The sequence below is a fragment of the Magnusiomyces paraingens genome (assembly GCF_902498895.1).
Source record: "Magnusiomyces paraingens strain CBS 517.90 genome assembly, contig: contig1, whole genome shotgun sequence".
In the NCBI taxonomy this organism is placed as follows: Eukaryota; Fungi; Ascomycota; class Dipodascomycetes; order Dipodascales; family Dipodascaceae; genus Magnusiomyces; species Magnusiomyces paraingens.
The window spans coordinates 462,830-477,753 of NW_022474067.1; the positions used below are offsets into that span (position 1 = coordinate 462,830).

At 43.2% G+C, this 14,924-nt stretch overlaps 9 protein-coding genes across 9 annotated transcripts; 5 read left to right on the forward strand and 4 right to left on the reverse strand.

Moving 5' to 3' along the window:
* Window positions 1-230: 230 nt before the first annotated feature.
* Window positions 231-3,972, forward strand: SAPINGB_P000164 (uncharacterized protein; the record flags this gene model as incomplete). The annotated part of the gene is made up of 2 exons (XM_031994888.1): window positions 231-240; window positions 302-3,972. 2 exons carry the CDS (start codon window positions 231-233, stop codon window positions 3,970-3,972), a joined length of 3,681 nt encoding a protein of 1,226 aa, XP_031850779.1.
* Window positions 3,973-4,044: 72 nt separating this feature from the next.
* On the reverse strand, window positions 4,045-5,061 carry SAPINGB_P000165 (uncharacterized protein; the record flags this gene model as incomplete). Its single annotated transcript, XM_031994889.1, has 3 exons — window positions 4,045-4,647; window positions 4,712-4,970; window positions 5,036-5,061. The coding sequence occupies 3 exons, from the start codon at window positions 5,059-5,061 to the stop codon at window positions 4,045-4,047; spliced, it is 888 nt and encodes a 295-aa protein (XP_031850780.1).
* A 370-nt stretch (window positions 5,062-5,431) lies between these two features.
* On the forward strand, window positions 5,432-6,499 carry SAPINGB_P000166 (uncharacterized protein; the record flags this gene model as incomplete). Its single annotated transcript, XM_031994890.1, has 2 exons — window positions 5,432-5,621; window positions 5,676-6,499. 2 exons carry the CDS (start codon window positions 5,432-5,434, stop codon window positions 6,497-6,499), a joined length of 1,014 nt encoding a protein of 337 aa, XP_031850781.1.
* A 110-nt stretch (window positions 6,500-6,609) lies between these two features.
* SAPINGB_P000167 (mitochondrial 54S ribosomal protein uL13m) lies at window positions 6,610-7,214 on the reverse strand (the record flags this gene model as incomplete). The annotated part of the gene is made up of 3 exons (XM_031994891.1): window positions 6,610-6,944; window positions 7,011-7,140; window positions 7,194-7,214. 3 exons carry the CDS (start codon window positions 7,212-7,214, stop codon window positions 6,610-6,612), a joined length of 486 nt encoding a protein of 161 aa, XP_031850782.1.
* A 269-nt stretch (window positions 7,215-7,483) lies between these two features.
* SAPINGB_P000168 (uncharacterized protein) lies at window positions 7,484-9,442 on the forward strand (the record flags this gene model as incomplete). Its single annotated transcript, XM_031994892.1, has 2 exons — window positions 7,484-7,869; window positions 7,957-9,442. The coding sequence occupies 2 exons, from the start codon at window positions 7,484-7,486 to the stop codon at window positions 9,440-9,442; spliced, it is 1,872 nt and encodes a 623-aa protein (XP_031850783.1).
* Window positions 9,443-9,653: 211 nt separating this feature from the next.
* SAPINGB_P000169 (uncharacterized protein) lies at window positions 9,654-9,944 on the forward strand (the record flags this gene model as incomplete). Its single annotated transcript, XM_031994893.1, has 1 exon — window positions 9,654-9,944. One exon carries the CDS (start codon window positions 9,654-9,656, stop codon window positions 9,942-9,944), a length of 291 nt encoding a protein of 96 aa, XP_031850784.1.
* A 59-nt stretch (window positions 9,945-10,003) lies between these two features.
* Window positions 10,004-11,620, reverse strand: SAPINGB_P000170 (uncharacterized protein; the record flags this gene model as incomplete). The annotated part of the gene is made up of 1 exon (XM_031994894.1): window positions 10,004-11,620. The coding sequence occupies one exon, from the start codon at window positions 11,618-11,620 to the stop codon at window positions 10,004-10,006; it is 1,617 nt and encodes a 538-aa protein (XP_031850785.1).
* An 881-nt stretch (window positions 11,621-12,501) lies between these two features.
* SAPINGB_P000171 (uncharacterized protein) lies at window positions 12,502-13,362 on the forward strand (the record flags this gene model as incomplete). The annotated part of the gene is made up of 1 exon (XM_031994895.1): window positions 12,502-13,362. The coding sequence occupies one exon, from the start codon at window positions 12,502-12,504 to the stop codon at window positions 13,360-13,362; it is 861 nt and encodes a 286-aa protein (XP_031850786.1).
* Window positions 13,363-13,452: 90 nt separating this feature from the next.
* SAPINGB_P000172 (uncharacterized protein) lies at window positions 13,453-14,304 on the reverse strand (the record flags this gene model as incomplete). Its single annotated transcript, XM_031994896.1, has 1 exon — window positions 13,453-14,304. The coding sequence occupies one exon, from the start codon at window positions 14,302-14,304 to the stop codon at window positions 13,453-13,455; it is 852 nt and encodes a 283-aa protein (XP_031850787.1).
* Window positions 14,305-14,924: the final 620 nt, after the last annotated feature.

Consider the following 14,924-nt stretch of genomic DNA (forward strand, 5'->3'; position numbering starts at 1 on the left):
AACATAATTGGAATTTTTTTTTGTTGTTTTTGTTGTGGTGAAAAATAATGAAATTCCTGGCACCACCACCACCATCAATTTTTTTCTACACGAATCGCCACATCTTTACAATCCCCCCATTTCGCGTCTTGAATCCCATTCATCCTTAATACCATTATTTATTCCAAGCTTAGAGATACATTTAGTGTTCTCTAGTATTATAAAATCATTTAATAGGATTTGAACTCAAGATGTCCGATGGTAAGATTGCATTTACACGAGTAAAAATAAAAATAAAAAAAACTTCTGACATTTTAATTAGAGCAAGAATATGATATTGGAGACGGTTACGGCTACGATGAAGATACCGAGCTCACATCCGAAGACTCTTGGGCCATCATTTCCTTATTCTTTAATGAGAAGGGTCTTGTTTCACAGCAATTAGACTCATTTGACGAATTCATTGAAACCACTATTCAAAGTCTTATTTACGAAGACAAGGCCTTGATTTTAGATCAACCTGCCCAGCACACTACAGTCAATGACAACATCAGCAAACGCTATGAAATTGAATTTGGTAAAATTTACCTTTCACGTCCTACCATGACGGAAGCTGATGGTAGCACACACCCTATGTTTCCACAAGAAGCGCGTCTGCGAAATCTCACCTACTCTTCTCCGTTATACGTCGACATGGGCAAACGCGTTTTAACATCGAAAGACACCGAATACACTAATGCAGACGATGTCCAGTGGATTGTGGTTCCTAACGAATCTGATGAAATGTCCAAGGTTTACATTGGCAAGGTTCCTATTATGGTTCGATCCAAGTTTTGCATGCTCCGCGATCTTAAGGAGTCAGAGTTTTACGATCTGCGTGAGTGCCCCTATGACCAGGGTGGTTACTTTGTCATCAATGGTTCCGAAAAGGTTTTGATTGCCCAGGAACGTAGTGCTGCCAACATTGTTCAGGTCTTTAAAAAATCGGCACCTTCGCCTATTTCACACATTGCAGAAATTAGAAGTGCTCTTGAAAAGGGGTCCCGTTTAATCAGCAGCATGTCCATCAAGCTCATGGCTAAAGGCGAGCGAACAATCAAGGCCACTATTCCATATGTCAAGAGTGATGTTCCTATTGTTGTTGTTTTCAGAGCTCTTGGTGTTGTCCCTGATGGTGATATTCTGGAGCATATTTGCTACGACCAAAACGATACCGAAATGCTTGAAATGCTCAAACCGTGTGTAGAAGAGAGTTTCCCCGTCCAGGATAGAGAAACTGCTTTGGATTTGATTGGTAGACGTGGTAGTGCTATCGGCATTACTCGTGATAAGCGTATGCGATATGCCAGAGATATTCTGCAAAAGGAGCTTTTGCCCAACATTACACAAGATGAAGGTTTTGAATCCAGAAAAGCTTTCTTTTTAGGCTACATGATTCACAAGCTTCTTCTTGTTGCTTTGGATCGTTCTGACCCTGATGATCGTGATCATTTTGGTAAGAAGCGTTTAGATCTTGCTGGTCCCTTGCTTGCTCAGCTTTTCCGCATTCTTTTTAAGAAGCTCACAAGAGACATTTACCGATACATGCAAAAGTGTGTTGAGACAAACAAGGACTTTAACCTTACTCTGGCTGTCAAATCCAACACCATCACTAATGGTCTCAAGTATTCCCTTGCCACCGGTAATTGGGGTGACCAAAAGAAGGCCATGTCCACCAGAGCAGGTGTCTCTCAGGTGCTTAACAGATATACATTTTCCTCTACACTGTCGCATTTGCGTCGTACCAATACTCCTATTGGCCGTGATGGTAAGATTGCGAGACCGCGTCAATTACACAACACCCACTGGGGGTTTGTGTGTCCAGCAGAAACACCCGAAGGTCAAGCATGTGGTTTGGTCAAAAACTTGTCGCTTATGTCTGGAGTTTCCGTCGGTACTCCTTCGGCTCTTATTGTCTGCTACCTGGAAGAATGGGGTATGGAGCCTCTTGAGGATTATGTTCCTCACGCTTCTCCCAATGCTACTCGCATTTTCGTTAATGGTGTTTGGGTTGGTGTGCACCAGCGTCCCAGCCATATGGCCAGTGCCATTAAAAACCTTCGTCGCAAGGGTGACATTAGCGCCGAAGTTAGTATAACACGCGATATTAGATCTAAGGAGCTGCGCATTCTGACGGATGCTGGTCGTGTTTACCGTCCCTTGTTTGTGGTTGAGAGCGAGGGCCCCAACAAGGGCCAGCTTAAAATTACCAAGGATATTGTCAATACCATTATTACTCAGCAAGAGGGCGAGGTTATGGCTGGCGAGGATGAAACTAAGGATAACATGGAGGATAGTGTCGACTGGGAGTGGCTTGTCAAGAACGGTTACATTGAGTACATTGATGGTGAAGAGGAGGAGACTGTCATGATTGCCATGTCCAATGAAGACTTGGAAATCTCGCGACAGCTGCAGGCCGGTGCCGACATTGACTATAGAGACTCGAATCGGCGCAACACTTTCAATCCACACGCCCACACTTGGACCCACTGCGAAATTCACCCCAGTATGATTTTGGGTATCTGCGCCAGTATTATTCCATTCCCGGACCACAATCAGTCGCCGAGAAATACATATCAGTCTGCCATGGGTAAGCAGGCCATGGGTGTTTACCTGACCAACTACAGTGTTCGTATGGATACCATGGCCAACATTCTGTATTATCCACAGAAGCCCTTAGCCACCACTCGATCCATGGAGTACCTTAAATTCCGCGAGCTCCCTGCCGGTCAGAATGCTATTGTCGCAATTTTATGTTATAGTGGCTACAACCAGGAAGATTCCATGATTATGAATCAAGGAAGTATTGACCGTGGTCTTTTCCGTTCGTTATTTTTCCGTTCCTACATGGACCAAGAGCGCCGCATTGGTATGTCAGTTGTGGAGGAGTTTGAGAAGCCCACGCGTGCTGATACACTTCGCTTGAAGCACGGTACATATGACAAGCTTGATGATGATGGTCTTATTGCGCCTGGTGTGCGTGTTTCTGGTGAGGATATTATTATTGGTAAGACTGCGCCAATTCCACCAGATTCGCAGGAGCAGGGTCAGAGAACGCAGTACCACACGAAGCGAGATGTTTCTACGCCTCTGCGTAGTACCGAAAACGGTATTGTTGACCAGGTTCTTTTGACGACCAACCAAGAAGGTTTACGATTTGTCAAGGTGCGCATGAGAACAACCAAGGTTCCGCAAATTGGTGATAAGTTTGCGTCGCGTCACGGTCAAAAGGGTACTATTGGTGTGACATACCGAAACGAAGACATGCCGTTTTCTGCGGAGGGTGTTGTGCCAGACTTGGTTATTAACCCTCACGCCATTCCATCACGTATGACAGTTGCCCATTTGATTGAGTGTCTTTTGAGTAAAGTGTCTGCTTTGTCTGGTTATGAAGGTGATGCAACGCCGTTTACCGATGTCACTGTGGACGACGTTTCTAAACTGCTTCGCGAAAGCGGCTACCACTCACGCGGATTTGAAGTGATGTACCATGGCCACACTGGGCGCAAATTGATGGCGCAGGTGTTTTTGGGCCCGACATATTACCAGAGATTGCGTCACATGGTAGACGATAAGATTCACGCTCGCGCGCGTGGACCTGTGCAAATTCTGACGCGCCAGCCCGTTGAGGGTCGTTCGCGTGATGGCGGGTTGCGTTTCGGTGAAATGGAGCGAGACTGTATGATTGCGCACGGTGTAGCTGCGTTTTTGAAGGAGCGTTTGATGGAAGCGTCAGACGCGTTCCGAGTGCACATTTGCGGTGTGTGTGGTCTCATGTCGGTGATTGCCAAACTGGATGAGGTGGCGTACGAGTGCCGGTCGTGCAAGAACAAGACCAACATTTACCAGATTCATATTCCATATGCTGCTAAGTTGTTGTTCCAGGAGCTCATGGCCATGAATATTGCTCCGCGCATGTACACTGAGCGGTCGGGATATTCGGTAAGAGTATAGTTTACAGTATTAAAAATTTTTCAATAATATAATTTGTATAAAAAAAAAAGAAGAAGTAATCATGTATTAAAACTACAATTCCATTAAATCATCGCCATCCTTGTCTTTCTTTGGCTGCTCGTCCTTGTCAGATTTGGTATTTTCAGAGGGACCAGCCGAAGAAGTGGTGGCAGGGTCCTCAGCTTCTTTTTCAGCCTTTTCCTTTTCGGCCTGTTCTCTTTTGACTTTTTCCTGGCGAGCCTTTTCGTCTTCCAGCGACATGCGCAGGGCCAGGGCGAGTTCTGGGTCGACATTGGGGTCGAATTGGTCGAGGATTCCGCCCATAGAGTCGTCGCCGAGATCACCAGCGCCACCAAGACCGCTCGCACCACCAAGACTGCCGCCAAACTCTGAGTCGACAAAAAGAGCCGTAAGTTGGTTGGCGAGTAGATGAGGGCCTGGGGGGACGGTGACGACGTGGCTATTATCGTTACTGTTGACGCCCTCGCGGAACTTTTCAAGTTTCTCAGTATTTTCTGACTCTTCACCGAAATTGATAAAATCCACAGCGACATTGTTCTTCTTCATCTTCTTGGCGAGCTTCACCAGCTCCTTTGTGTCGTCTTCTATCAGGCTGCCCACAAACACAATGACGCGCTGGCGTTGGATTTTGTTTTGTCTGTGCTTGAGCGCGAGCTAAAAAAAAAAGTTAGCAATGAGAAGTTAGGACATTGGATGTTAGAATACTTGTATCACATACCGCTGCAACTTGTATACCGGTTGCCAGATGGGATGAGCCTTCGATTTTAGTTTCGTGGAGACCTGACAGAATTTTGCCAAAGTCAGAGGTGAGTGTGGCAAGAACTTTAGGGCCATTGCCGCCCATACTCATGAGGCCGACAGTATTTTCTGGATTGGACTGAGTCTTGAGGTTAAAGATCATTGAGACCGCATCTGTTTGAGCCTGGAAACGGGTTGGGGTATAGTCGCCATTCCGCATGTACTCGGAGTTGTCAATTCTAAGGGTGTTAGAAAGAGGAAAAAGAGGATTGAAAAAAAAAGAAAAAGATATAAGAGAACATACACTATCATAGTGGCCTCTAGAACCATTTTAATATACGTCTGATTTGATAGATGGGGAGGGAGTGGTTAATGGGGGTATTCTTTTGTCTGGGCTGTCGAGGACTGAGGAAGGATGATGATGAAGTCTTTGGCGGTGGTGGGTTTGGAGGTTTTGGAGGTTTAGTGGCAAAACGGTCACGTGAATTGGAATTCCCATGGGAACCCATCGGCTGCTGAGGCGCAGCCTGAATAGGAAATAGCATAACAATTTGAAAATAAAAAATAAATAAATAAAAAATAAATAAATAAAAAAAAAGTAAATAAATAAAAAGTCTTTCAGACAAAACATAAACATTGGAATTTGACAATAAATAAACGAGTTCTTTCTTTACTCTTTTCCAACTCACTCTACAACTCAATGCTTTCTCCTCACAAGTCGTCACCAGTAACGTCTCCAAGACTCAATAAGGGAGCTGATCCCGTAGTCCGACCTCAAAAACCTCTCGATCTAACCCCCCGACGCGTCGGCCACAAACCATCTGTTCCCAATGGAATTGTTTTGACCGCTGAACAGAAACAGACCCTAATTGAAGGGTTCCAATACGATGGTGAGTACTTATCAAGTCATTATTCTTTACTTTAAACTAATATTTATTTATAAGTTGCTGAACGAATTTCCAAAATCAAGGCTCACCACCAACGAGCGGCGCTGGCGCTCAAATCGAAAATTGAGGCGCGCATTAACCGGGTATCGAAACGCAACTGGAATAAAACCATTCGTGAGTTTCGGGCAGAAGTCGAAGAAGCCAAAAAACGTGCAGTACACATTGGTCGTCTAATGGCTCAAACCAAGGCGCGTGCAGAGGCCCGCAAAGATGGTGATGACATTGCAGACATACGGGTATCACCAGAAAAAGTCAAGCTCAAAGTCTCTGGGATTCCTGGACTGGCCACGTCGCCGCTCAAGTCAGGAAAGCCGCAGTTTGTGACGCCGTCCAAGACTACGTTTGTCAACAATAAGAGAACAGGTGGTGCAAGCCCCGTGTTGGGGTCATCGCCTAGCAAAGCGCAAGGAGACCTGCGGGCGGGGCCTAGAGGGTCATTGGCAGGGCCTAGAGGGTCGCTGGCAGGAACAGCATCTATCAAGCAGGAGCCCGTGCATTCTGAAAACAATAATCAAGGTATGGCGGCCAGGATCCGGCCTGCATCGGCGCGGGCGTCGGCGCGGCCTTTGCCTGAAGTTAAGCCGCGGCCAGCCAGTAGCATGGCTCACCAGTACCCTGCGTCATCGTTAGCGTCTGTACCGCCTTCTTCCTCTTCCTCTTCTTCGCGTCCGTCGTCACGGCTTAAGCGTACTACATCGCTTGCCTCTATTTCTTCTGTGGTGTCTGTTTCGACAGCAGCCAAGACCAAAAGACCAGCCATGGACCGAGAAGCAGGAGGACCGGGGGCAGCGCGGCTGCGCACCAAAAAGGGCAAGGAATGAAGATGGGTTTGCAAGAAATGATGAAAAAGGAATTCAAATATTTATAATAATTATTTACAAAAGAAATGCGATAAAAAACGAGGTATCATGAAAAAACAAGTCAAAGATATTTATTTGAGAAGGCCCTTCTTCTTGAGAGCCTCTGTGACACTGGGGGCTTCGTCGCTGTAAGCAATGATGTTATCAGCGTATGGGTTTTTCGAGTCCTCAAAGGTCTTTAGTCGGTCAAGTCTGAACTTGCGGAGTCTGTTTTTGGGAAGCATCTTGGAGACAGCCTGGCGCAGAATCTCACCGCCACCCTTGTTGGCGAGCATATCCTTCATGACGACCTCGTGCAGTTGACCGGGCTTGTTTGAATGACGTCTGTAGAGCTTGTCATTAAGCTTGTTGCCGGTGACGTTTATATAGTGACAGTTGGAGACGACCACGTAGTCGCCGTCGTCGACTTATAAGAAGTTAGATAAATAGAAAAAAAAAAAGAATCAAGCAAAGAATAAAAGAATCTACTTACTGGACTGGTTGTAGATGGGCTTGTGCTTGCCCATGAGGGTCAGGGCAATGGCGGAGGCCAGACGACCCAGGGTCCGGGACTCCTTGGCCATATCGATATGGTGCCAAACACGGGCATGCGAGACACCAGTCTAAAAAAAAGGAAGGTTAGGATGTTCATTTTGAGATGAAAAATAGGACGTACTCTTCCAAGGAATTGCGACATTGTGAGATATTTGACGGTCCTTTAATTTGGTGGTGGTGGTGGGAAAGTCGTGAACAAATCATACATAAAAAAAAAAAATTTTTAGGTGGTTAATGCAGAGCCTGTAAGAAAGCTGGAAAGGGCGAGTGAAAAATTACAACTTTGTTACAACTATGTATTACACATTATGTTACATTTTATTTCTGATCTTCCCCAGACGGCTTTAATTGTCAATCTTCTCATCAGATGAATTCATCAATCAATCAATTATTCCATCAACCAACTATCCAATGCTACGAGCTTCTGTCATAATCACCTCTCCGGTTGCCGTCATAAAAGAGCTTCTTGAGAACAGTCTGGATGCCGGTGCATCTAGTGTGCAAATCACAATTGACCAAACAACCCTCGGTTGCGTCTCTGTTTCCGACAACGGCACAGGTATAGCGCCAACAGACCGTGGAGTTGCAGCCGCAGCCAGTGCCACTTCCAAGATCCGGACCTACGAAGATATTGAAACAACTACCACGCTGGGGTTCCGCGGCGAAGCATTGGCAGCCATCGCAGATATCTCTGGAAGTTCAACAAGCGGTGGCATGACGATGACAACGCGAGTTGCCAGTGAGAAAGTTGCTGTTCAATGGCGGGTAGATTGTGGGGGTCGAGCCTTAAGCGGATCGTAGTTGGAGAGTTTCTTTTCAGAATTGAACAGAAGTTGTTTTATTAACAGTTTTCTTTTCTTTTTTTTTTTTTTTTTTTTTTTTAGATTAGCCCATGTAGCTGCACCTGTGGGTACAAGTGTTACAGTGGAAAACTTGTTTGCACGATACCCTGTGAGACGCAAGATTTTGTTAGCAGAGTGCAGACAAACACTTCGAGCAGCGTCGAAGCTTGTTCTTGAATATGCGCTGGTGTACCCCAATGCACGTCTTGAGTTTCGAGTTCGGGAAGTTGGCGGGGTGAGGAGAACTGGGGGCAGCAACCAGACCCGGGTATACAACTGTGGGCGGACGGCACTTGAGCGGCTTGCTGGGGTATTTGGGACCAAGGCTGTGAAGCATTTAATAAGTGGGGAGATTTATGATTCAGGAGAAGGTGGGGGGACTTGGAAATGGCGGTATGTGGTACCTGTGAGGGTGGGAGATGAGATGGGGAACGGGACGACTCCGGTAACCAATGTTTTTGCCATCAACGGGCGACCGATGAGGGGGAAGCACGGACATGCGTTGCGGTTAGTGAAGAGGATTAACGAGAGGGTTTGCGACCGGCGGGTGTGGGTTGTTTGCGTGGAGATACCTGAGGGATGGATGGATGTGAATGTGGAGCCTGGGAAGGATGACATTGTGTTGCGAGATATTGAGGAGGTTGAAGTGCGGATTGAAATGTTTTTGGAGCGAGTATTGGGGGGTCAAGGGGCTATACAAGGGTTGGTCAGACCAGTTGAAAAGATTGTCAGATCAGTAAAGAGGTCTGCTATACCAGTTGAAAGGCAAGCAGTTATATCAATTAAAAGACTGGACATACCAATTGAAAGACCCGAACCTAAAGATTGCCGAGTGGTGTTGTCAACGCAAGTAGAAAAGAAACTAGCAATGTTCAGTGGAGCTAAAGTAGGATTACATGAAACCGCAAGACCTAAACCGGCAATAGTAGCAACCATCAGAGCCACTCTACCGAGAATGAATGCGATCGGCAAGAGTATGAGTAGACATGATGGGACCAAACAACAAGGTTTACGTGTAAGCGACTTTGATGCAGTGCGAAGGCACGGACGTGAAAGCACACAAAGGAGATTTGGACTGGGCGACCTGGGCAAGAAAAAGGTTTGTTTGAGTGTGCAGCCAAGGAGAGATGAAGAAGGGGGGAATAAGGATCAGGATATGAAGTATTTGGTAGATGCAGCAGCTCGGGCAAAAAATACGACGCTTGAGAAGTTTCTGGGGCCCAAACGTGGCTTAGAGGTTGTCAAGAAGATTACGGGGAAAGTTTGCACAATACAAGAAGGGAAAAAAAAAGAAGAAGAAGAAGAAGAGGAAGAAGAGGAAAAAGAGATTAAAATCTACGCGCGGTTTGTTAAAGGCCGATTGAGAAAGTACGGAATGGAGGTTGAAAGAATCAAGGAAATTGAAGAAAAGGAGTTTGTAGGTAGCGTGGAGGAGGTTTTGGGTAGCTTACTGGGAGAATTTCAAGCAGTTCAGGAGGTAGTTAAGCCTTGTGGGGGGTTATGGGCACGGATAGTTTATGTTGGTTGAAATGTAGAGTTTTTTTTTTTTTTTTTAGGCTAAATTAGCAAGTCAAAAAAGTGAATTTTTTAATTTTTAATTTTTAATTTAAATTTTTTAATTTTTTAAAATTTAATTTTAATAATTTTTTTTTTTGTTAACTTTGTTTGTTTGTTTTTGTTTTTATTTGTTTTTTTATTTTTTCCCTTTTACTACCCAAAAATAGACAACAAAGAAAATCATGAGTCAACCCATAGCAATCTATTCAGCCCCTGAGGTGATGTCGGTGACTCTCACACCGGAACCCATTGAGCAGCTGAGGAAGATGAACCAGTTGACGGAGGGCGAGGAGGACCGGGATGCGGCCAGCGTACCTGAAGCCGGGACCAGACTGGGAGATTTACGGCGGCAGATTGTATCACTACAGCGGGCGACCAATGCATTTTTGACAGATCGGATGCGAGAGCACCAAGAAGAGGAGAGAGGAGAAGAGGGAAAGGAAGAAGATGAAGAAGATGATAATGATGAATAGAAAATATAATAGAAAATATAACAAAAAATATAATAACAAAAAAAAAATATAACAAAAATCTATAAAACTTGAGGATCTTTGAACCCCTTAGAAGTACTTGAAAAACTTTCAGAAGACAATGGACGGGTTTCTGTTGGCTTAGGGTAGTTGTCGTCTTCCTGGTAATCGAAAGCACCACTTAAGATTTCCATTTTAGGAACGACGAAGCGGTTACGAGCCCAGAGAATCCAGTAACCTGCTAACAAAAAGTAGATGCCTCCAACAACGACACAAACGTAGTTCATAGTGGGGACAGTTACTGGGATTCCAAAGGGGAAGAAATTAAGGATTGAAGTAAATAGGGCGTAAAGAACTGCGAGAATGTTAATTATGTATCCCCATTTGCCCAGAGAAAAGGGTCGTGGTCCGAGTCTGTCGCGACCAAAGATGAGAAGCAGGATAATGGGGATGGAATAAGACCAGTTGATAAAAATGACACAACCACCGATGATGGCATTAAACGCGGAAACAGAGGCAATGTAGATTGCACCAATGGCACCAATGATGGCAGTAGAAATCCAAACAGCGTTCACGGGGACATTGAAGGTAGGAGAAACGGAGTCGAAGAAAGAAGGGAAGATGTAAGCTTTATCACGAGCAAGAGCATAGGTAAGTCTAGAGCAGGTCATAATGTCCAGCCAGGTACCGACACCAAGACCGATGGCAATGAACATTGTAAGAATGGTGCCACCAGCCTTGCCTGCAGATGCAGAGGCGATTTCAGCAAGAGCTAGATAAGCTGAGGAGGCTGCATCGACGTCAGAAACTTGGAAGAGAAGTGCGACGAGGAAGAGGAATCCGGTAATACCACCAGTGATTGGAGTGAAGACGAGAGCAAAGGGAGCAGCGACTGTAGGATTTGGAAGTTCTTCACACATGTGGACGATAGAGTCATAACCAGTGAAGCAAAGAGCGGATGTCTGGGCCATACCCAAGAGCCAAGAGAAACCATCGGGCCAGCCCATGAGGTTTGCAAAGCCGCCAAAGACCCAGGATGCAGATGCACGTTTATCATTATCAGTGGTGGCGACAATGACTATAATAAATGCAATAAAGGCAGCAAAGGACCAGTACATTGTGACTCTGGTGTACCAATGCATGATACGGATACAGAAGGTATTGAAGATACCACCTGTGAGAACAAACCCAAGAAAGACGAGCCAAGTTTGGTAGCGTTCTGGGTAGAATGATGGGGTGATGATGATGCCACCGGCCATGACACATTGAGCACCTAGAATAGCAGCTGAAATAGCCATCATCCACCAAGCTACAAGGTTTGTCCAGCCAGTAATCCAGACTGCGAGACGTCTATATGGTTTATTATTTGGGATAATTTGAGAGACCCAGTGGTATGAGCCACTTGCAGTTGGCCATGCTGAAGTAAGTTCAGCCATGGATAATGCCAGGAAAGTGTTCCCCAGCATACAGAAGACGGACCCCCAGAGAATGGCAGAAGGTCCACCATTTGAGAGAGCTAGAGAGAGTGTAGATCCAAGGGCTTGCCATGTGTTAAGGACGCAGAAGCCCATTGCAAGGAGGGAGATACGGGAGAACCGGCGTTTCATTTGTTGTTTATAGCCGAAGCTTTCCAGGACCTCGTCATCATGTTTGATGATTTCGTCGAGGTTTTGTGTCATTTGGAAAGATGTGAGTTTAAGATGTTTATTTATTTATTTGTTTATTTATTTATTTATTTTTTTTTTAATTTTGGGTATTAAATGGTTAAAGAGAGAGAGAGATGGTAGTAGTTATATATGTATTTGGGGTGGATATTATAATAAATATATATAAATATATATATATTTAAATTTATTTATATTTAAATTTATTTATATTTAAATTTATTTATATTTAAATTTATATTTAAAAGAAATAGGCTTGTGTAATATTTATGACTTTTGAAGATATTCTTTTCTCTATCTGATTAGAAAGTCTCATTTTAAGGCCGTGTGAGAGCCGAAAAGTTTTTTTTTTTATTTTTTTAATTTTTTTTTTAGTTCTTTCTGCTCAGCTCTACTGCAAAACTTTAACCGGTCAAGTTAAAATATATAAAATATATAAAAATATAAATATATAAATATATAGTCTCCAAAGTGTCGGTGCACGAAGTTAGGACCCGGTCGAAATGTACTAAGAAAAATAAATTTAAAAAAAATTTAAAAATAAAAAATAAATTTAATAATAAAAAATAAAAAATAAAAAATAAAAAATTTAAAAATAAAAAATAAATTTAATAATAAAAAATAAAAAATAAAAAAAAAAAGCAGATTTTAATTAAGCAAACTAACTAACATCAAAACCACCCCTGAAGCCCCACCAAAACTATCCATAGCAAACTGTCACTTTTGCTGAATTTAGTATGACAGGGGACCCCGGTCTATGGCTCTACCAACACTAATCACTCCATATATACATATATATATAGATAAAATTCAAATTCAAAACCTTACCATAATTACATAATCTCTACTCTCTCTCTCTCTCTCTATTTCACAATCAGCACACTCAATCACATATCATGACCTCACTAGGACTAGAAAACGTCCACGTCCTTATCACAGGTGCAGCTAGCGGAATCGGTAAAGCCACTGTCCAATTACTCCTCCAATCACAAGCAATTGTTTCTGCTTCTGACCGTTCTCTACAACTACTACAATTAGGCCTTGCTAATCACATCACTAACCCCAGACTACACTTGGTCCCAGCTGATATGCGCAGTGAATTGGCCGTACAACAACTCTTTGAAAATGCAACAAATCATCCCTTCCTAAAAAACTTATCTGGGATTAAAGCTCCTCCCACAGTTCTTGTGGCCAATGCTGGAATTTGCCATGAAGGAGCACCAGTGCTACTTGCAGACATGAGTCTTGACCAATGGCGCGGCACCTATGCAAACAATGTTGACGGTACATTTCTTGTCATTCGCCAGTTTATTCGCTCTTTGCTAGCATATCCTTCCACTCAAAGTTTGACCAATATTGCCATTGTCATTACTGGTTCCGAGACTGCTGTTTTCGGTCAAGCCGGCCATTCAGATTATGCGTCTGGTAAAGCCGCGTTACAATATGGTCTTGTGCGCTCCCTCAAAAACGAACTCCCAGCAAGTGTCCATCCGCGTGCTAGAGTCAATGCAGTGGCCCCAGGTTGGACCCGTACACCAATGGTTGGAGATTATTTGGATGACCCGCAAAATAAGTACCGTCATGCTCAAGCTACCGTGGCATTACGCAAAGTGGCCGAGCCAGAGGATGTTGCTCGAGCCATTGTGTGGTTAGCTTCGGAGAAATGGGCTGGCCATGTGACTGGGCAGTGCATTTCAGTTGATGGTGGAATGGAGGGTCGGTTACTTTACAGTGCAGCCGAGTGTGCTCGATTATAAGTTAATTTAGTTAATTATCAATGTATCAATGTATCAAATTATCAAATTATCAAAATATAAACAAAAAAAATGTATTTCTAAAATTAATTTCTATTTTTTGGCAGATTCTTCTCGGGTCCATAAAAGTTTGCCATTTTTACCACTATCCACATTTACCACTTGTCCCATAATATCTCCGCTCCAAGTTTCACTCGCCAGAAACACAATTGCACGTGCAACGCCTTCTAGCGATACCGGCCGCTTCAGTGCAGTTGTCGCCTCACAATCTAACCAGTATTGATCTTTATTTTCATTGGTTTCACGTTGGAACTGAGCTGTATTGACTGGGCCTGGAGCCACTGCATTGGCGCGGGCACGAGGATGCACCAAAACTAAATCTTTACGCAATGACTGAAGCAATCCGACTTGAACTGCAGATTTCCCCGCTGCGTAATCTGGATTCCCCAGCTCACCAAAATGACCCGATTCGGAGCCTATAATAATTAGCGAAAGGTTCCGTGAAGTTGATGTAGCCATATCACGTAGTTGTTTCATCCATAGCTGGACCGTCAGAAAAGTTCCGTGGACATTTGTTTGGATGGTTTGTTGGAACTGAGAAAAGGGCATGTCAATCAGTGATCCATGGTGTGGGCAATAAGATAGATCTCTTGCGGCTAATGCCACGCAAATATGGATTAGTCCGAATGCTTGGGTTGCCTTTGCAAAAGCTTGTTCCAACGCTTGAGGATCTGAAATGTCCACTTGGTATTGTCGGAAGGTATCATTATTATTATTATTATTATTATCTTGGCTAGGGGTATTAGAGCGTAGTTTAATGTCAAAAACAGATACGCGGGCTCCAGCTGCGAGAAATGCTTCGACGGTTGTGGAGCCAATAGCGCCGTTTCCTCCAGTGACGAGAACATGAGAATCTTCGAGGCCGAGGCCCAGATCGAAGGACATTTTGTTTTTTTTTTTTGTTTTTTTTTTTTTTTTAGTGCGGTGGGGATTAGAAGGTTTTTTTTTTTTTTTTAAAGTATATAAGGGGTGGTGTGGGTGGGAACCGGGGGATTTGATGGTTATTTATATGTTTTTTTTTTATTTTTTATTTTTCTTTTAACTAAAAAAAATAAAACTTGAATTATTCAAATATTCAATTCTACGGGCGGTAAATTGTATGGAAGTGGAAGTCTCCTAAAGTGGTCAAGAAGCCGGTCACAAACGGCTTAGATATTAAGTACTATTAGGAGTATTATTTGGAGTATTATTTGAAGTATTATTATTTATTTATTTTATATTTAAAGAAAAAGAAGAAGATTTTCTTGAAGAAGAATGAAAATGAGTATTTAAGTGGTATTGAAGTTTCGGTACTCGTGTTTGTATTAAATTAAAATTTTATTTTATATATTTTATATATTTTATATTTTTATTTTTATTTTTTGATTCGGGACTCGGGTCCTTTTATTTTATTTTATTTTTATTTTATTTTTTTAGTTTTTTTAAGACTGTGTTTAATTACTTCTAAAGTACAAGACAATCAATGAGGGGAGGTTTTTAATTTAAAAAAAAAAAAAAATAAACAA